Raw genomic sequence first — 21,947 nt, forward strand, 5'->3', positions numbered from 1 at the left:
GAAATATCCTGATGTACTGAGTATGGACAGAACAACAAAGGCTGAAAACAAAGGCTCATGGCATGAAGTGAATTGCATTCACTTCACTCCAGTTTTTCATCAGTGTTTCCTTGGTGCTTTTTTTAATACTTGAGATATGGGTCACATATAAATATAAATACAATAGGATCCTCACATGTTCCTACAATAAAACAGACTACTTGAATAGTCCAGATTTAATGTGTGCATGGAAGAATCTCACAATGCTGGCTTGGTATCACATGGTTTAAATGATTACTGATCGATATTCCAGTTATATAAATCCACAAAAAAGACAAAGACGGTAAGAAATCACCATCATTACTTTTATTAAGCTTTTTAGGTCCCCTTCCCTTAAATCAAGTGACAAATTGCTTACTGAAAATCACCATCTGTTATTTCAGAGACTGAAACTAAAGCATAGAGTTCCTGCAGCTCACCGGGTCACACACACATGTTAAGAAACAGTTACTTGTGTGAAATGTCTGGCATTTAACTTATCATGCAGCTTTGGAACATGAGAGGAAAGTGTCATTAAGGAACCCGATTGGGGCCGCAAGCACTCCTTTGAATGGTTTTTCGCTTTTGCACCTTGCGTCTTTCTTCTGCCCAAAATCTGTCTTTGCCTTTGGTGTCCTTTATACTTTATTTGTGGAATGTTTCTTTACTTTTTCCAAATGCTCTCTTCACATTTTCCTCAGAGTAGAAAAGATTCAATTACAAAACCAGCGAGCACTTTTCACTACAACCAAACAGAGTAAAAAAGGAAGCGCAGCAGCAACCGTTTGACTTCTTTGGTCTTGGAGAAACTGCGATGCGAGTTTTAAAAAAATGCAGAAGTATGAAAAGCAAAAGTTTGTTCCAAAAAAACAAACACCACATGCAGACAGTGAAGAGTTAAAGGCTGCAGATGTGGACTGAACAGTACCAGTAACTGATACAACACTCATATCTGAGTCACACACACACACACACACAGGGACCATTTGTTTGCACTCTGAATCAGCACTTCTTTGTTATCGGAGAACAATAATAAGACCTAACTTCACATTCTGCAACGCCAGGCAGAGACGTCACAGAAGCATTTCTCATTTCGCTTCTGATCCGCACCCAAACGCACCACCGACAGATCAAACCCTTCCGTCGAAGGCGGAAACAATCACAGCTGACAGATGAACACTGGGGGTTGCATGAGGAGAAAGGTGTCCAGCTCTAAAAACATTCCCTACACGCTTTGAGGTAATGCTTATTATTGCAATGCAGACGTGCCACATGAACCTCTGAGGTTAGCGCGACGCTGAAGACTTTTTCTCCCGTTAAACAGGATGAGTAATGTTACTGGAACAACTCTTATTTAGTAATTAACACAGTGAAACAGTGAAGAATGGGACCTGAATCCTCGTGGTCACTCAAATCTCATTCCGTGTGGAAAAATGAGATCACTAAATGTGAAAAACTAAATGTAAAAAGCTGCTTCACAGCTGGAGTAAGAGAATAAAGTAAATGTATTACTATTAAAGGAATAGTTCAACATTTTGGGAATATATTTGCTCCCTTGCTGTGAGTTAGATAAGAAGACTGATACCACTCTTATGTCTGCAGGTTAAATTGAACTGTTTAGCAAGCAACTGGTTAGGTTAGCTTAGCTTAGTTTAGCATAGAGGGCTAACAGCTAGCCCTGTCCAGAGGTATCAAAGACTATCAGCACTACGAACTGACACTTCATATGCCGTTCATTTAATCCTTACAAAAAACAAAGTGCATGAATGACATGTTGACAGAAGGTTATTGGCTGGACTACTTCATGAACGGGTGCAGTGTCACAACCCCTGTAACACGACAAGATGATGATTTTTACACTTTGGTTTTTAAATATTTTAACATTTTTAATTAGTGAGAATTAGACGAGCCAGATAATGTTTTTTCAGGGAGGCAGAGCCAGGCTAGCTGATTCCAGTCGTTATGCTAAGCTAAGCTAACCATCTGCAGGCTGTAGCATGATGATGAATAAGCATATGATGAAATAAGCGTATGATGAAATAAGCGTCTGATGAAATACGCGTATTTCACAAAATGTCAAACTATTTCTTTAAGTTATAACGGGTCCAGTACAGAAATAATCTGAATGATATGTGGTTTTATTTGTGGATTAGATGTTTTAATAATATGATATGATATGTGATATGTGATGATATGAGCATCAAATCGGGCTGTTTAGAATCTGGTCTTGCCAACTAAATGATTTGAATGCAAATACTGAAATAACAAGTTCATGTTCTGCCAGCTAATCCATTTCAACTGCATGACCACTTTTTATTCTAGCGGGCTGGATAAACCTGCTGCCACATGCAAAGATGCTGTCTAATTTTCTGTTTTCCACCGTGGGAAAGGGAGCTGATCAGCACAGTAGTTGACTCATTTCACTCGCTCACCCACACATAAACACATCCCATACACAATGACTCAATATTATATAAAAACATGTGCAAACTTGTTTTTCTAAATACAATTCATTCCTGAAAATGTCCCCTCTTAAACACAAACCATGCTACAGACAAATGGTCCATTTGTCAGAACGCCTCAGGCACTTGCTGCATGAAAAAAGTCAGAAAAGGACATTACTAAACTGAATTACATGATATCAGTGAGTCTTCCACATGGTGCAAAGTTAAGACAGACTTTTGTTACTTGTGCTAATAGACACCAGAGATATTAACATGCATTTTGAAGCAGTGACCACCTGAGGAAGAGCACTCAATAAGATGATGGTGAAACTTGCTACTGTTTCGTGGTCTGATGAGAAGAATCAGCGACTTCAATCAAATCCTAAAATGCTGCAGATGTTTAGCAGATGTTTACATACTGGAAGCCACGTGAATCAGTCTCAGGAGAAGCCAAAGTGCATGATGATGGAGAGAAGGGGACAGTTTCAAAACCCGTTTCATGACGTGTGTTACACTATACAACGATCAACTATAGATCCGCTATGAATTTCAAACCTATATTCTTATTTTAATGTTACAAACATCTTAAATTATGTAAAATAAACAATATGCCGTGACATTGCCTATGTGATGTGTATTTCAGAAATAAAAGGTACAGTAGGTCTTTAAAAACAATCAAACAAAATGTGACTTTGAATCCATCAAAGCTAAAGACTGACTGGCTTTATACGTCTTTCCAGTAACTACTGCTTCACTTATCTGCAAGTCTTTTCATGACCAACATAAAACGCCTTCATAAAAGAGTCCAGACTTAGATCCTCCTCCGCTTCTCTACTTTTTTTTTTTTTTTTTTTTTTTTTTTGGCGTCTTGAACTGGGCAGCAGTTCGGCGTCCTTACAGACAGTCGTACATGCGCAGGGTGCGCTCCAGTTGCTGGACAACACGTTGGTAAAAGGCTATCTGCTCCCTGAGGTAGGCCTGCATCATGTCTTTGAAGTCCACCTCTCGCTGCTGATGGAAGTGGCTCATCTCTGCCTGGAGGGCAAACCCGACCGTCCGGCAGCGTTTCCTAATGCCGTCGGCCTCGTCCTGATCCATCTTCCCTTCGTCACTCATCCGCTGGCTCTCCTTCACCTTGGCAAAGGCACCTGGGTTAAGACAAAAGGTTAAAGAATTTTAAAAACAGATGGTTGGTTAGAAGCCAAACAGAACACCAGGATTAGTTAAAGGGTCAGTTCACCCAAATGGCAGAAAACAAAAAAACACATACCTTCTCATTTAACTCTAGTGGTATGTGGTAATGCATATTTCCAGTCTTTTTAGATATCCATTTCTGAAGTCTCTGCCTCCACCCAAACACAACACGAACACATTTAATCACTCACACATAGCGGTCTCCTAGCCATGCAGATACTTTTGGTTTTATTTTTAAGGTTTTGGGGATTTCCTCTCTTAAGATTTCTGCCTCCATCCCAGTTGTTTGTTTGTTTGTCTGTGCTGCTCACAGCGTTGAAAAATTCAGGGGATTATCCCAAGCAACAGGAACACGGATTCTTTAAATGTCATTTTTTTATTCTGTGAGCACCGCAGACATATTTGTACTGGGATAACACCATAAACCTTAAAGTGATGTAAGGGCAAATGCAGCCCGTGCAGCCATTCAGTGGTATCTGGATGTCCAGATCAGACAATGTAAAAACCCATCCAAAGTCACTGACAGGCTGTAAAAAGTGCTTCCAATAAAAGGATAAAAATAAAAACCCTAAATGAAAAGTTAAATAATAAAAGTTAAATATAGCCTAAAAAAACAGTCTCAGGTTTTTATTGCTCTTTGGGTGTGTCTGTATTACTCACTATATGTTGTGATATATCACAAATCAGCTAAAGTTGTGCCAATATCTCAGCAGCAAAGACCAACATCGTAACTTTTCCCCCAGAAATTAACTACCGCAAAGCTGCACACTTTATAGGTGAAGCAGGGAACACACCACACAATTACTTTTTGTTTAACTGCATACCAAACGTCTAGTTTCAGATGATGCGGACGAGTCGCAACCGCATTCACCCAGACTTCCATGACGTCACTTTCCGAGTGAAGAACATGGCAGCCTGATGGCATGTCGCCACGCTGCATTTCCCATCAGATCAGTGAGTCTGTCTCAATCTGAAGCTGAGCTACCAGGAAGAGGACTGATCATCGCGCAGATAAGCTAGCAAGCAGGACTAGTTTGGACAAGTCAGTCGCTCTGTCTTCAATGTATCCGCTGCAGTGTGCAGGTTTTATCCATTAACTCTATCTGAGAGTTCATGCCGCCCTGGATTTTGTGTGGAATTCCTGGCAGAAGTCTGGGAAAGCATGAACAGCACTTCCAGTCTGTTCCAGCGAGGAGGCGTGTGGACTACAGTCTGTGGCGCTGACCTACATTCATGTATTCTGTTTTCCACATGAGAGGAGAATGTGCATCACCAGATAGCATGTCTGTGGGACATAAAGGAAAGGCACTTGTGGTTGTGTGTGTGTGTGTATGTGTGTGGAGCGCGGAATAATGGGAGGGGTTGAATCAACATTTTTTGGATGCGAAATCTCATCACAAAGAAAGCTCTGATGTGATCTTCCTCACAGCTAAATCTGCTCTCCGAGCTGATGCAAAACTATACGATTACTGCTGCAAAATGTGACTGAATAAAAAAGCGAGGCTGTTTAAGTTTCCACTTTCAACATGTCTGAATCAGCTGGTGCAAAATGTCACCACGATGAAAGTTTGATGTGTTCTTACTTGCAGCTAAATCTGCAAAGCATGTAGGTTTCTAAAAACCAATCCCTCTTCCTCACTCTGCGCTTTTTGCCTCTTTTTCCCCCCGTTAACAAACGCTCTGTGATACATGGCCAGTAGTCTGGAAAGTCACCAGATTTGTTTATCTTGCCCAACCAGACTGGCTACTGCATGTTTTATGGCTGTGGCCAAAGAAAGGATTGAACTATTTCACATGTGACAGCTTCAAGGGTCTGTGCCGGACAGATATTAGTACTCTGCAGGGGACAAAGAAGGGGTGAGAGGAGAGAAGAGGAAAAGGACAACATTGTGTAGAGGAGGGAGACACATAAATAAAGCTTATCAGCAGCGTTTCTGCAGGGTTTATCAAGACTTTAGTAACACATAAAATGCTATTTAATACACATTTAATCAAATATTGAGAAAATATGGTCTACAATCATTTATTATTTCTCTTTTTTCAGTACTTCCCAGCAGTATATAAAAAGTTCCTGATAATAAGATAATTAATTAAATCAACCTGGTCCTGCATAAGTGGCAGAAACATTATGAATCAGTTAAAAAATGATCAATTCGTTAAGGTAATTTAGGTTTTAGCCTCAGTAAGCATTTCCCCATTGTGGCATGAGCAGCTTTCCAGCTACTGCAGCTAGCCTTAGTGACAGTGTTAGCTTGTGTTAGCTAACTGAAACACCACAAAACAGGACTTAACGGGATCCTACACATGCAATGCACTGCTGCAACAATCCCACTTCGAGCTCATACTGTAAGTGTGTAACGTCTCCTGACAAGAATGCGTCTTAGGACTTTGCAAGACCTGCAGATAGCCGGTCTGGTTTAATAAGTCATACAGAATGTGGATGGAGAATGAGAGAAGAATGAGGCGGGTGATATTAACTCTGACCTCAACCCTCCGGCTGACTGAACTCAGGCATCTGCTAAATTCCCCATTCCCACAGCCCTCACTGGGCGCGAGGTCACTGCAGGATGAAGCCAGGAAGCGCAGCATTTCTTGTCTGCATCTACACCGCCGCGCTATCTGCTCAACAAAAACACGAAATCTGAGAGAGGAAGTCTCTCTTTAAGATATTTGTGTTTGTTTACAGCACGGGATGCTTGTGTGCTTGTATTTAGCCTCGGTGACATTTCCCCAATTCCCTCTGACTGAGTTCCTTTTTAGCAAAGCCAGCATTATTTTTCCCCACAGACTGCAGATTCTTTTAAGATCCAAACATTAGCGCGCAGCAGTTTTAAGACAAGTGTGTCTAATTTTAACTCCTTCTCATGTGGAACATGGTTTCCAGTCACAGCTAATTAAATCATTCTTCCTGTTTAATCATAAAGTGGAGGCATCGTTAAACTGGAGTGGAGCCTCTTTCGTTGAGGCCACTTCGCATAAATAAGCTGACCCCTGTAACGTGTAATCAATCAACATAACATGGGAGATTTCAGGACGCCACATGTAGCATGATTTAATTTGGCAGATTAGTTAGTAACAGGAAAACAGACTCAAAATGTTTTTTCATATTAAAAAAACAACTTGCCAACTATTTTTCTTTAAAAGTAATTAGCCTATTAACTTCCTCTGGCGCTAATGATTATACTTCCTCAGCAAATTCATTACGAAACTGTTATTTCAGATGAACTGAAATGACCCCATCATTATAAATCAAGATATGCTCCCCCAAGAGTTGTACATTCCCTTTGAGCATTCAGTTAAATATCTCCAATTATGAAAAACATTGCCTCACAATCCTCTTGAGCTGTGTGCGTTTGTGTGTGTGTGTGGGTGTGAGGATTGAAGCGGTACTGGGCTAATATGTGAGAGCGCAGCCACTAGTATGTAATTACTTCACTGCTGCAATGCAAACCACAAAACACACAACACCCCCAGTTTTCCTTTAAGACTTGGAACTGGGCTAAATTTCTCTCTTGAAAAGTAAAAGGAAAAAATACTTGGCAGGTAAAGGCATGACGTTTTCAAATCCGAGATAATGGGCTATGGTTTGGTGAGCCAGTGACTGAAGCAGCCATTACTCATGTACTTAAAATACTAGAATACACTTCAGTTAAAATACTGTAAGTCTGAAAAGCCTCAAACTGTAACTCTAACGTCCAAGTACTGTTAAGAAAGCGTGGTGGGGCATTCCATTTCGAATTTGCGTAATCACAGTGAGTCATCAGTGCACTGAGAAAGAAACAAATCTGTGAATTTGGTTCAAAGACTGCAAAACAGGAAGAACTAACGTGACTGAGTAAGATTAGTGGATGTTGTTGAACAGACAAGTAAACAGAAACATTTTTCAACTGGGGACAAATGAGGCTTGTCACCACAAAACACTGACCTTTAGTAAAGGACTCTGAGTGTGTGTGTGTGTGTGTGTGTGTGTGTGTGTGTGTGTGTGTGTGTGTGTGATGGAGTTGACGTCTGTGTCAAGCACCGCAGTGAACTGATGAGACGGGCCAATTTGTTCTCTTTTGATCTTTCAAAAAAAGTGAATGAACACAGCGACACCAAAAAAAAAAAAAAAAGACAATAAAGTGGCACACGAAATTAATCATTAACAGGCATTGCTAGATGCTTGTAGAGCTGCAATCACTGGTGGATTAGTTGTGAGCCACTCAATTAACTGTTTTGTTAATAGTCAGACTAGTTTAGCTAGTTGAAGCCCTAGAGGCTTGCTAACAAAGTAGGGAACTTATACGGTTAATATAGCTAGTTGGTGAGCTAGTGAGCTAACAGCTAACACCATAGCGAGTCAAAAACATGCTAGCACTAGTCAGTCACAATGGCTCTCCGGCTCCTTTATGTTCTCTGTACTACGCCACCATTTCCTTCTCATGATTGTAAAACATGTATTCAATAATAAAATGAAAGAGGGAATTCAGCTTGCTAGCTGACGATTACTTTGATAGCTAGCTAACTAGCTGAATGGAGCTTATTTCTCCATTGGAGCTTATTTCTCCATTAGAGACCAAGCTAACAAGCTTTGCTAAGTTAGCAAGTTTGTTAGCTTGGTCTGTAATGGAATAATAAACTCACACATTTAATTCAAAAGACATATTTGTATCATTGAATCCTGTCTCCTAACTGTCTGTAACCATTCCTCATTTGTGGGTGAAGAGTTTCTAGTCTGACAGAGGCAGGCTAAATAAACGTGGACGGAGAAACAGCAACAACAATAACTTCCTCCATTTTTGACTCTGTGGCTTTCCATTTCCTTTAAAGGTCAGGACGATCAAGCCGGAACAAATTTCAGGTGTGTAAGTTCACCATACATCTCCCCTAAACATGAAATGACTTATTGCCTTAATTCCACTGAAAACAAATCATTTTGTTGTAAATTTTGCCATTTTAAATGCTGGCATGACTGGACATTTAGTCGATAATGACAAAACAGATTAAGATAAATATTGACATATAATCTTGATGAAGAAGAAGAGAGGAAAGGAGGGATAATACAGTGCAGGAAAGGGACAACATGTAGGCTACAGCTGAAAATAGGCAAGAAAGGGAGGTTTTAGAGGAGGAGAGAGGAAGAAAAAGTGAGACACAGCTTCAAGAATGTCTGACAGGGTCGAAAGTACTCTGTCATATCTGCCAGTGTTTAAAGTGGGCCTTAAAAGCCTCCAGGACACACAAACATGAAAAAACCCAGTGCTGAGTAAGCGAACAGTAATAGTGTTTACAGCAGCCAATCAGATAGACAGACAAGAACAGAGATGGAGTTTATGTCCTGAGCTGGAATGTGCTCAACTTAAAAATATCCTTTGTCCATTTATCTTCATGGCAGATTTTTACTCTGCAGAGTGCCAATGCTGAAACAAATATTTCCTATCCTTTGTTTTATTTATTTATTTTTTTAATAACTCAGGGATGAGGAATGTTCAAAACAGAATCACTCTCTACCCGCACGGGGAATTAGCTACCAGAAATGCTTAATCTGTGACCGGGCACTTCTCTGCACGTTCACTATCACTTTGTGTGCATCCGCAGCTTTTTCGACCATGACCACGCAACTGTTAAGACTCACAGATATGAGATATGGAGCTTGCAATAACTCCGAAGCTCCAACTGAAGCTTTTAATTCAAGCCATGCAAAAAGATGTTCAACAGATGTCCTTTTTTTTAACATGATATAATCTGATCTGAAATCCTGATATACTTCACGATCAGATGGTGTTTTAAGCCATGCTCGTGTCAGACACGTCCCTATCAAGATGTACAGTATTTGTTTATTGACAGGGATACGCTCAGCACTGATCCTGAAGGGATGTAATTTATGACCACTGCTAGTCGCCCCGCGTTTGTCTCACAGCATTCCTCTGCAAAGGATTTAATTCATCCCTTTTCAGCTCAGGTTTCCTGCGTTTGTATGAAACAGGGGTGTTGTCACAGTGAAATCAAAAGTTGGACTGGATGTGGAGAAAAATATTTGGGCTTCCAGCTGCCATTTTGGAACAAAAATGACCAGCTCTACGGTGAACTTTCAGATTCAGCGAGCCTCACCAAGCTCAGGCATTTCAGTAATCTGTTATGTCATCACACATGAAGTAACATACCAGTGTCAACATTAACTGTGACATCATAATTCCCTTGTATAGCTTATTATTATTACGATTTGTGAGACTAGAGTTGTAACGTCCTCTAATCCCTCCAGGTCTTTCAGGCTTTCTGCTGTGTTTGTAACTATGACATTAATTTAATTTATAACAGTTTGTGCTCCTTTGTTATGAAACAGATGTATTATTTGCTCTGCGTGTTTGTTATGTAGAGTTTGCCTAATGAGAAGTGTTGCAATGGCTCGAGGGAGGCAGCACAAATAAAGAAATGCAAGACGTTCCTATGATGAAAGACGTCTGGCTGATCAGAATGTTAGTTCTCCTTGCCGACGTAATAAATTCCTCCAATGTGGGTGTCAAACCTCACCTGACACATCCTTCCATTAGAAAGGATTTTCCAGCGTCCCAGCTTTTATCATGGCATGCTCACGCAACAAGCTCATGACACAAGAGAAGACCTGAGAATGCACGGCAGACAATGCTCTCCTCTGAGGGATGGCGTCTCCATGCCAACCGCGAGCATCGCGTCAGCGTTGCCATGGCTATAGCTACATTGGCAGGCACCCAGTATCTTCCTGACAGTTTAAGCTTCATTCAACTTCACACTCGTAGCAAGACAAAGAAAATGAAGTTCTAGTTTTGGGTTGCATTAGCTGAGCTGGAGCTCAACGGACAGAGCCAGAAAAACCATTCATCTGTGAGCTGACTAGTGAACGTGATGCCAAGGGAGCTGATCAAAACATGAACAAATACAGATGGCAATGACTTCTATTTTCCATTTATTCATGATAAAGCGAGCATTTGGAGATGCAATCTCCAAAGCCACTTTTCCTGTTAAGGGTCAATGGGGAGTGAAGCCTATCCCAGCATGCACTGAGCAAGAGGCTGGGTACGCCCTGGACACAGTGCCAGGCTATCACCACAAGGTTAAACATACAGACAGACAAACATCTTCACATCTACAGACGTCTTCCGGTTTTACAGTTAACCCAAGCTGCATTTCTTTGGGCCAGAGAGATCATACAAACTCCACGCAGAGAGCCGCCAGCTGGTCTGGTCAGCTCCAGCTGTGAGGTAACAGTGTGACTAAGCAACCACGTCTTACTTAGCAGGCATTCGGACTGAAAATAGAACTGCGTTTAAGCAGCATTAATTAATTTTTGGCCACTCGGGCTAAAAAGCTGAAGACACAACATCTGTCATAAATCACCTGATAAAGCTTTTACAGAAAACACGCTAGCAAACAGCTGCCTATTGACACATCCAGCAGACGTGGGGCATCATTAGCATGCGTCTGGAGTCCTGTTTTATCTCTGTTGTGGCCTCCACCAGCTTCTCAAGAATAACATCTGGCTTTTCAGCTGCTAAATGCTCCACTAGCTTCACCGTAAACAGCACTAATGCGAACAGTGACAATGAAACATTAAAGCTGCATGTCTTGCAACCAAAACAATGAGCTGAAGGACACCAAAATGCCCCCAGTCCGACCAGGATTGAACACTAGGATGCAGCTTACTGGCTAATGCAGCGATTGCCAGATGATGCTGCATTGTTTGCATGAATACAGCCTTAATAGCTACAAACTAGCCTAGTTTAAACTAGAGAAGTCAGCTAGCCTAGCGACCATTGATAGAATCATCATACTAGAATTACAGTCTCTGTGAGGCATATTGTTCAGTTTTTGTTGACACAGTGTTAGAGGGCATCAGCTCTGTGGTAAGTGAGGTTATAGTTAGTGGTGGTGTTGTATTAGACTGTATTGTGCACTGAAAGGCAAAAGGTTCCAGTTATACTCATGAGTGGGACCAAACACACAAAAGTTATGTGGGGTCTTTTCATATAAACTAACTCTTCTCTCACTTCATGCGTCTTTCAGGCGAATGCCACAAAATCTGCGGTTCTCTGAGAGGAGGAGGGAGGCGGCGGTGGTAAAGACTGAGTTCTTGGAGACATCTGTAATCTCCTTCAGTGTGAAACAACAGTGCACTGGGCCAACACAGACAGGAATGCAGCAGCATGAGGATAGACAGTGTGTGTGAAGAAGAGGGCCTAGCCTTTGTCAAGATTTATGAGTAAGCAACCAGGAGAGAGAAAACATTTGTGCTCCATAGTCACCACAGTCAGCAAAGCGGGATGCAGCCAACAAAATAACATACAATCAACGTTCAAAAGGTGCCCTGACTGGGCCACTGCACGCTCCTGAAACCCAAGCCTGGTTCCACAGATTGCGGTTTGTCTACCTGCTGACAGTGCAGTGTTTTCTTGTGTGTTGTAACCCGTGTATGGAATGTTAATGTGTTACATGTTTGTCAAACAATATAAACACGCCATGAGCTCCTGGGCAGCACTTACAAAATGTAAACAATGCCGAGGACACTCATCTGTGCATTCGGGCACAATCCCAAAACCTGAGGTCAGAGGACCAGCCGTCTGTTATCGGTGATACAGACACAATATCTTTTCCTCTAAAGTGATAGCGCCTGCATGTGGTTTGTGTAAATGCATTGCCATATGGAGGACAACTAACCTCTTGTCCAGATTAAAAGTCTGGCTGCGGGCCTCCCAGGGGAGCTAGCTCGTTCTCAAGATGAATAGCGCTTTGCTCCGGTGTGGATCACAGATAGTTTGATCCCACTATTAGCAAGGGCGGCAGACAAACGCTTACTATGCTATAGAACAATCTAAATGGCAAAATGAGTCACGATTACAGGAGATCAGCTTCAGTCTGATGCATTTTATTTGATTACCACGGTACATTTGTCATGACTTCTGCTTTGGTTTATGTCAGCTTTTAAACTTGTACTTCAGGAATTTAATCTGCAATTTTTCCAGTGTGGCCTTCTCTCGCTAACCCACAACTTGAAGTTCAGTTTAATGTAGAAATCCATCATTGTTCTGGTTTGTCCACAAGAGCTGAACAGAAATTGCTGCCTTACTTTCCACAACAAGGCATTGTGAGGACACAGGTGAGAGCCGGCACCTCAGATTTCATCTTACACAAGCTGCGATCAGATCAGACTGGACAGATACCCATACAGCCGGTGGGTTGGTTTCACTCTATTGTGCAGCCTTTTGTGTTCATTCAAAGCTTCAACAGGTGGTTGCATCTCAGATCAGTGCATCAGTTGTCAGATAAAAAATCTAGAGAACATGATATCTATTTTACACATACTGTCAGTGTTAGCTTACTCCTACAGACAACACATTTAAAAGCAATAGAAAGACCAGATTGATGCCAGACCAGCATTGCCCACTTTATGATTATGTACAATGTACAAGTGTGTACAATGTATGTATGTATGTATAATTCAAAATAAGCACTACTCATGCAATACGAAACAGTACAATGAATTTCAGAGGCCGGGATCACCAACAAACAATTGTAACAGGCAGTGCGGTTGTAGCCGGCAGTGCTCACATCTGCCTTTCACACAAAAGCCCTTTATTCTATAGCAATGCAATGCAATTAACCCTTCACATCAAGATGTTCAATTGTATTCAAATGAGATCAAGGTCTAACGATGGGATTAGTTTTGGCAGCGGTTCAAAGCACAGCAGCTAGGAGTCTCAGCCTCTGACCAGACTAGATTTACTTACTCCATTATTGAAACCAGGGCTGCTGCCAAGACAGAAAATCCTGATTTGGGTGTCTTTCGTGGGAAACAGGGGGAAAAGATGAAAAGAAGACGACAGACTGGAAGAGGATAATGGAGGAGAAACGTCTGTGACAGACTGACTTGCTGATTGAGCAACAGCAGAGACCAAAAGAGACTCAAAGATCTGTTGAGTAAAACCCAAAACAGGACAGAGAGAATGGGAGAAAGACATGCATGGAGCACACCCTGACATTTTTCTGACATTACCCAAAACCCTCTCCTCCCTAGATCCATTTTATCAAGGCCACATGCAGTTACTGCCCAACACCACATCTCAAAGACAGTTAACATTCCTGCAGTTCACATGCTCACCAGGATCACAGTTAAAAAACAGCTCCCATAGACCTCAGTGAAGGGGAAAGTCGGGCAGGAAAGAAGCAACGAGCAGATGAAGAGGAGGAGGAGTGGACCGGAAAAGGTTGACCTCAGTTCTGTGTGTTCTGAGTGTTGCCACAGCTGTATCTGGTTCAGCAGAACACAAGTCACATCAAGGGGAGTTATCTAGACCGGCAGGGAAGACTCAGCAGAGGGAAAAGGTCTCTGCCTGGACAAAAACACTGCCGCACGACCTCCTCCTGCACAGTATTTGTTGTCTCTTGGCTAGTTAATTCTATTGCAAACAAGTGGGTTTTAGTAGCGTTACCAAAATTATACCTGGCAACCTGACAATGATAACAAGAATACAGGAAGTGCATGCAGCCCTAAAATCGTCCACCACATAATATCGCTAATTCATATTTTCACGTTTTTTTGTATGGTTTAAACAAACAACATAGTATAGCGTATTAATTAGCAAGCTTTAGAGGTGCTGTGTGGCAGATTATGTTACCTTGGAACAGAGCCAGGCTAGCTGTTTGTCCCTGCCCCCAGTCTTTGTGCTAAGCTAAGCTAACAGCGTCCTAGCTCCAGGTTCATATTTACCGTACAAACATGAAAGTGGGATCAATCTTCTCATCTAACTCTCAGCAAGAATGTGTATAAGGGTATTTCCCAAAATGATGAACTATTCCTTTATCAAAATCATCAATAAAACAGTATAAAATGAGCATGGAATCATGGGAGTTGTTGTCTTCATTGTTAAACAGCCTCGATTGCCACTGAGAATCTATCTGATGCGACTCAGGCAGAAATGTTCACGGATAAGGTCATGCATTAATGTTTAATTCACGTTACGTTGAGTCATGTTTGCTGAATTCCCTCTTTGATGTCAGATGTCAGATGTTTCCCGTGTCGCCATTACAGGTGACCAATGAAATGCATGGTTACCTTGGATAAAATGACCGATTTCTCTGGATTTTTCCATTGTTGGAAACTTTTGGGATAATTTGAGTACACGAGTCAACTACATAGATCTAGTCATTTTTTCAGACTTTTTAACACATTTCAGTCAGAATCAAACACAAAAGTTGGCCTCGGATTCCAACTTCAAAACAAAGTGTTTGATACACAGTCCTACTCTTGCAAAGAATATAAAAATGCAAAACAGACTAAAGCTAAGCTTCAAAAACACACAACATTTGCTGCAAGATAATGAAGGTTATTAAACTTAGGGTCAGTTGTCTATTCTCCTCAAAATCTTCAGAAATATTAAATCATCACTCTGTAATCCGCTTGTTTGTTTTTTGACATAATTTTGGCTTTAAAGCACATGTTTGGCCTGCACACAGATGGATCATCTTCTGTGATTCAACAAAAATCAAAGAAGTCAATAAAACAGAATAAAATGAAGTAATTCTAAAGAAAATATATTTCATTATCATTTGAAAAAAAAATCTTTTGGTGTTAATAAAAATGCCAAACATGACCGCCAAAAACACAGCGCTGAAATGTCTGTATACTTTCTCTCTGTTCCTTTCCTCTAGTGTTGATAATGCTGCCTCAAAGTGACATGGTGTACCTTTTGATAAACAGTGTGGCTCCAGGTGACAATTATAAGATAATGGTAAAACAAAGTGCAACAAGTAGAGAAGAGTCATGAAGGCAGAACCGCGGTAGTCTTCAGCGAAAGTTCGCCACCATTAGCTTTACTGTATTGACCAGGAGTGTGTGTTATTGCTTGAGAGCTGAACTTTCCATTTGTAAGAGAATTAACATTTTATTTCTTCTTTAAAAGCTACATAATGTTGCTACAAAGGCTCAGTTCCCTCAGCTGCATTTTCTACTTACCCCTCGTGGTGCTGCAAGCATTTAAAAATTACATTTCATCGCCAGAAACTTCATCATGACCTTACACCACCAGGGTTCAATAGTGATTTTCATTTTTTGTGATTTAATATCATTCAGATGGCTTTGCTTTTCTCGTTTACTCCTGGGTGGAGTGACTAAATGTAACTAGTGGAATTATATCTCGAATGACCTCTGTGATAATGATCACCAGCTGTTTGAAGAAGATAATAACTCGCTGGTAGCAGCCCTTTCCTTCCTCCTGAACTAACTCCAATCAACTGTTGTAGTTACATGTTTGAGAGCAGACACAGGATGCTGGTTTGACAGTCCTACGACCGTCTTGTACCAAAATCTGAGCCAAATTAACATTACACCAGGGGGTTTATGAAAATCAGCCACCACAAATACTATTCAAGTATTCAAATCAGGAATATTACCATCACAAGACGATAGCATGCTTTATGATACTGGGGCCAATAATGTTACTGATTAAACACCGTTATGATAATACAAGAGAACAAAGCCAGCCATTGATTGCAGCGGCGGCACAACAGTTTCAATCAAATATAAGATAAGAGCATTTATGCAGTCATTCACAGCTGTGAGTGCTGATAACTGCAAACCAGCTCAACCTCTTCTTGACAATTAACGCCCTGAAGAAACATGACTCATGACCATGCTTCTTTGTGAGAGGTGCGACCCTTAATGTAGTTTTTCAGGCCATTATCCTCTGACAATACACAGCAACTGAAAAGGACGATCCTGACAACGGGTATTGAAAATCCAGAGCGTGAGCCAACGTGTTACAGTGGGCATGACGCCACGTAACGGCACTGATTCACCAGAACGTTTCTGAGGTGGGATGAAGAGACAGCAACACAGCTAACGCTAGCTAAATTACATTAAAAGCTTGATTACATCCACTGAACTTTACTTCCAGGCTTAAATAAATGTATCTAAGATGTGTGTTATCATTTCAGAATTCTTTTATTTATATTCATATTGCATATTGCCTTTCCTATCATAGTGTGTAACACTGTCAAACCGTAACGTTAGCTAGGATGTAGCTGAATGCTAACATTAGCTGTTGGCTAATGGGCTATCAAATGTGTAGTTTTACCTCGAAATATGGATTTTTAACATCGATTGTCTTTTCAATTGCAGATCAATGGGGAAGCGTTGAAATGACAACAACTTGTCAGATTTCCTACATTTACATGACGAGCCAGCAGTAGGCTGCAACATTATCCTTTTGATAGCAGCATTTGAGCTTTAGCAGAAAAAATGGCGGCTGGGCGAATATGATCTATAATACTACCGATATAAAGTATATCTTGACGAAACAACTACTAGAGGAAGGATAAAGAGATCAACAAGCTGTCTTAAAAAAGCTCAGGAATGACAGCTGAGCCTCAAGGACCTCCCCAAAAATTCATCTTTAGAAAGGGATTTCAAGGATTACAATCTTCCTCACTGTTCACTGAAGGCTGAACTGTGAATATACCATTGTTTCATCGGTTCAATAGGTGTTAAATTACATTTTTAACCTATAGAACTAACCAAAATACAGAGAAAGGACAAGGTCACAAAGGTTCACTAATTGTGACCGTCTAGTCCACAGCAGCTCCCTGCCTTTGCTACTCAGGTGTCTTTCTCACACGATGGCTGCTGGTTGTAATGTTACACTACAACAAAGCTCTGGCCTATTTGTCTCATCAAACTTTGAACAGAACCCAAAAGGAATCTAAGATGAACTACCACAACAAAAACACCCCATTTTCAACATAATGTTAGTGGTAGTTTTCTAATATCTCTGGTTAGATAGATGACAGTTCAATGACAGTTATATTGTTGACAAACTTTATGTAATGTCAATAATATTAAGAGCTTTTGATACTAAAAAAGCAAGCTCCTTGATATGCACACAGTTTGAATGTTTTTAAAAATGTGTAAAATGCCATTTGTAATTTCTACTAGCTCACAGTGAAGTCTTCACTTTGCTTGTTTTGAGCGACCAACAGTCCAAAAGCTAAAGATATTCAATTTACTGTCATATATGAAAGAAAAGCAGCAAATACTTATTTTTTTGACACTAAAAGAAAGAAAGAAAGCTGAAAGAATGTGGTAGTATGTCTGTGTGTGTGTGTGTGTGTGTGTGTGTGTGTGCGTGTGTGCGTGTGCGTGTGCAGGCAAAGACTCTGACCTAATATTCATCCCACTGACACATAAAAACACACAAATAATGTTTAATTGTTCAGATCAGATGGTGTGTGTGTGTGTGTGTGTGCAGTGAGGGGAGGGGAGATGCTGGAGGCTAAACCTGACCTCATCTGTCATCCATGACAAAATAAATGGCACAGATTGAGAAATAAAATGTGATCACAGGCCATCAGCATAGTTTGCTCCCATTAGCAGACACTCTGTGTATTATTCTTAACTATTACTGAAGTGTTTGCAGCACTTCCCCTCTTTAGCTGCTGCTGACAACCTGATCCAGAATTTCACAAGTTATTATTGGTGGTTGAGTCAGAGTATTTAGGTTCAATAACAAACTGCCAGAGGAAACCTTCTCGACTTCACATACTGTCTTAAGGACCCTTAGAGACTTATTTCATGCCCAGTGGGATTGCCTGGTGGTCCAAGACTTTTGGAAGCGGGTCCACGGTCATGTCACAGAAATTCCTGAGGACAATTATGATTTCAGATCAAAGCTGTATGTATGTGGCCACAGCAGGGCTTCTGACTGGATTTCAAATTGCATCAAGGTGGGTTGACAGGTTTTAATGAGGGGGTGGATACACCAGGGAGCCCGTCCTTTTAGGACTGGTTTACTGAAACTGGTAAAGTAGCATCTTATAAAAAAAATGCCTTGTAGAAAAAGGGACAAATATATTGAGAAATAGGTCAAATATATTGTATATCTAAGCTCAGGTAGCAGGGATTGACCCCTGCTTGGGGCTTGGAATGTATTACTTTCAAATTCTGGCACACTAATATCACGAAGGACCTGTGCCCCCACTTTGGTGCTTTTTATTTTATTCATATATTTCATTGCATTAATTTCTTTAAATATATTTTAAATGCATCTTTGTCTTCTTAAAGAGTTTCTTCATGTTTGTTTTTCATGTTTTTGTCTGTACTGTGTTGAAAAATTTGAAAACCTTAATAAAAGAAAAATCATGAAAAAAGAATGTGCTGAAACTTTGAAGAGTCTTCTCCCTCAAACACAACTTTAATGTTTGACTGAATGTGGCCTGATGACTGGGAAATCTTATCTTGTAATCTGAAACAGGGAGCTGCGTTTGAACTGAACAGAATATGTATGAACCTGCAGGAATAAAAATCGGACGGGAGGCTGAGGACACATCCAAACATCTGTGTGCACTACGGATGTAATCATCATTAACATTCTTTACTGTTGTTACCTTTGTGATTTCCCTGTAATGGAGTTTGAATGCATAAAGACATCAGAGAAATCTGCCACAGACTGAAACCACTCATGGGTGACTTTACCTTTCTGCAGATGAATGATGTCAGGGAAGTTGGCGAGCAGGCCTTGGTAGAGCGACAGCTTGTCCAGCATATGGAAGAGGTCATACTTTGGTTGCTCTGCAAACATCTCTCCAATGTTCTCGTAGGTGCGGCCCGTATGGGAGATGGCGTTGTTGAAGGTCTCTGAGCAGTGGGGAGGGTCCAGCATGAACGCCTGGCTGATAGACTGGAAGGCATTCCCCAGTCGCTGGAACTCTTTCCTAAACCCACCGAGGTGCTTACGCACCAGCTCCGAGGCAACATGCGTGAGCTGCATCACGCTGTCATCCATTTTTTTAGCGAAGGCCTTGAAGGAGTCGACCCGCTCCTCTACATCCTGAAGGTCCTGGTGCTCGTTAGGGATCTGGAGGGTCAGCATGAAATGGGCACCCACCATCTCGTCCTTCTCCGCCCGTCTCTTGCCCAGTTTCCACTGCTTGTCATCAGCACACATCAGAAAGTGCTCGAAGCCTTCATACTGGGAGAGGACTGGGTGACTGGTCATGTGGTTCATCCACAGTATCAGTCGCCTCTTGCGCTTCTCGATGAAGTCTTCCTCAAATCGCCCCGTGGCCTGCTTCTCGGGCAGGTGAGGCACAGAGATCACAGTGAACTTGTGCAGTAAGCGGTTGTACAGCCAGTCAAAGTGTTTGTAGCGCCTGTATACAGGATGCCCAGTGTGGCTCGGCGTGACACGGTACGAAATGTACGTCTTGATGCCCTTGAACTTTGTTTGCTTAGTGGGGTCTTCAATGGAACAGGAGAAAGGCTGTGGGCTCTCCTTCCACCGGGGCCCTAAGGGACCCATCTCGATGGTGTACGACTCAGCTATCTTTGCCATCATGGGTACATCACCCAACACAAACGCTTCGACCCCTGAGCGGACAAAGCTGGAAAATCTGTTCAAGTTCCTGCCCACCATACTGCCTTTCCTCGAGCTGGAGATGCTGTCCTGTCTCTCCATGTGTGGTTTGGACCGGTAGTGCACATTGGGGTTGTTGGACAGTGGGCTCTGATGGGCATGTCCGTTGGCCCCGGGGCTCCTACCGTGGTCAGCGTCGTCCACCACTGTTGACCTGTCGTCCCAGTCGTCCCAGTCGTCGTCATCGTCGTCATAGTAACTCTGCTGCAAATGCAGAGGGGTGTTTGGGGTTGAGGGGAAATAGGAGGAGTCGTTTCCTAAAGATCCCGCCGGGCTTATGGAGCAGTCAGTCACGTTGGAGTTTGAGCGAGTGCGAATAATTTCTACATAGGACGCAGGGAAGAGACCCCTCTCCCCTCGGCTGTTCTCCCCCTGGAACCAGCCGTCCACTGAGTTCTCATCAAAGATAACCAGTTCCTCATTCTCCTGGATGCTGATCTCCTCTTTGTTTTCACTTAGAAAAGTGTAGAGTGCTTTGGCTTTCACTGACATCTTGATACTCCAGTGGGTCCTACAGCAACAAGGTCTACATGCACATAGTGCCTAGATACTGATGCTGCTGTCTTGATGCATGCTGTGCTGGAAACATCTGACACTAGCTTACTGTAATATTTAAACTCATCTCTAATTACATGGCAGCTGTGGGATCAGGTGTGCAGCACAGCACAGGATGTAAATTTAATGATATGACACTTAGTAAACACAGGAGAACACAACAGTTGTGTAAAAGTATTGCTTGTTTCCGCCTAAAAAAAGTCTAAAATATGCTTACTGTGAGCACTAGCGTCCTCAGCCCATTGAGGCTATCGCTCTATTGTCTTATCTACTCTGTCTAAAGGTCTAACAATACATTTAGGCTATAAAGGCTCCATAACACATCAACTCTCTCATAACAGGCTCTACCTCCTTTCACACCACAAACACAACAGGTTGAAAAACAAAGCTGGTTTCACCAAAGAGCTCCTCCGAAAGCACCGAGGGTGGTTTTAATCCTCAGAAACTGGACTGCAACCTCGCGTTGTTCACTTATCGGACACTTAATTCTCATCACGGAGCCTAAAAATGACGCTCGGCGAAAGTATTTCCAACACAGAGTGGCCTGGCGTGAAGAAAAACACAGGGATGAGTAATGGTATCCCTGTGCAGTTTGAGCCTGCTCCGCATTCCCTCAGACTGAAACTTGCTGCGTTTTCCTTGTAAACAGGTTCCTGCGCATCTTCAGTCGATCCTTTAAATCTGACACAAAAAAAGCAGAATCAGCATCCGATCAGTGTCCTTCTACAGAGCATCAACACATCGCGGCTCAGTGTTGTTTCTCTGGTTTACTCCTGTGCGCGCTGCAACAAAGTAACTCTTTCCATGACGTGAGGCTCGGACAATTGAAGGCAAGTTCGCCTTTTTTTTTCATCAGCTCCTTTATATTGTTGAAAGAGGAGGAATTTGGCTCAACACCGCCCCCAGCAGGAGGAACACATTATGACGCACAACAGATTACAACATCTAGGGGACAATTTATGCAATCGGGCCTCAGATGATGATGATGGTGATCGAGTAAGTAGAAAGGAAATTATTATTATTATTATTATTGCCATTCTTATTATCATTATTTTTAGTAGTGATACTAGCAGTGGTGGGGTGTAACTAAGTATATTCACTCATATATTGTACTTAAGGACAAATTTGAAGTGCCTGTACTTTTCCATTTACCTCAACTCCACTACATTTCAGAGGTAATTATTGTACCTTTTACTGCACTACATTTATCTGACAGCATAAGTTACTTTACAAATGTTCTGCTGCTGCTTTCCTTTCAATAATTGTACTTTATCTTTATTCATTTTTGAGGTTTAGAATATTGATCGGACAAAACAAG

The 21,947-nt window shown here is 41.7% G+C and overlaps 1 protein-coding gene across 1 annotated transcript; it reads right to left on the minus strand.

The window, feature by feature from the left end:
• Positions 1-323: 323 nt before the first annotated feature.
• snx33 (sorting nexin 33) lies at positions 324-21,445 on the minus strand. Its single transcript, XM_041939392.1, has 2 exons — positions 19,135-21,445; positions 324-3,610 (listed from the first exon to the last, which is right to left on the minus strand). The coding sequence occupies exons 1-2, from the start codon at positions 20,564-20,566 to the stop codon at positions 3,357-3,359; spliced, it is 1,686 nt and encodes a 561-aa protein (XP_041795326.1). The 5' UTR covers positions 20,567-21,445; the 3' UTR covers positions 324-3,356.
• Positions 21,446-21,947: the final 502 nt, after the last annotated feature.

The sequence above is a fragment of the Chelmon rostratus genome, chromosome 6 (assembly GCF_017976325.1).
Source record: "Chelmon rostratus isolate fCheRos1 chromosome 6, fCheRos1.pri, whole genome shotgun sequence".
In the NCBI taxonomy this organism is placed as follows: Eukaryota; Metazoa; Chordata; class Actinopteri; order Chaetodontiformes; family Chaetodontidae; genus Chelmon; species Chelmon rostratus.

What these genes read in the sequence shown, in the direction of transcription:
- snx33 (XM_041939392.1), bottom strand. Translation starts at nt 20,566, where the DNA reads ATGTCAGTGAAAGCCAAAGCACTCTACACTTTTCTAAGTGAAAACAAA. An exon ending in CATCATTCATCTGCAGAAAG is followed by an intron (nt 3,611 to 19,134) that starts GTAAAGTCACCC and finishes GTCTTAACCCAG; the next exon opens with GTGCCTTTGCCAAGGTGAAG.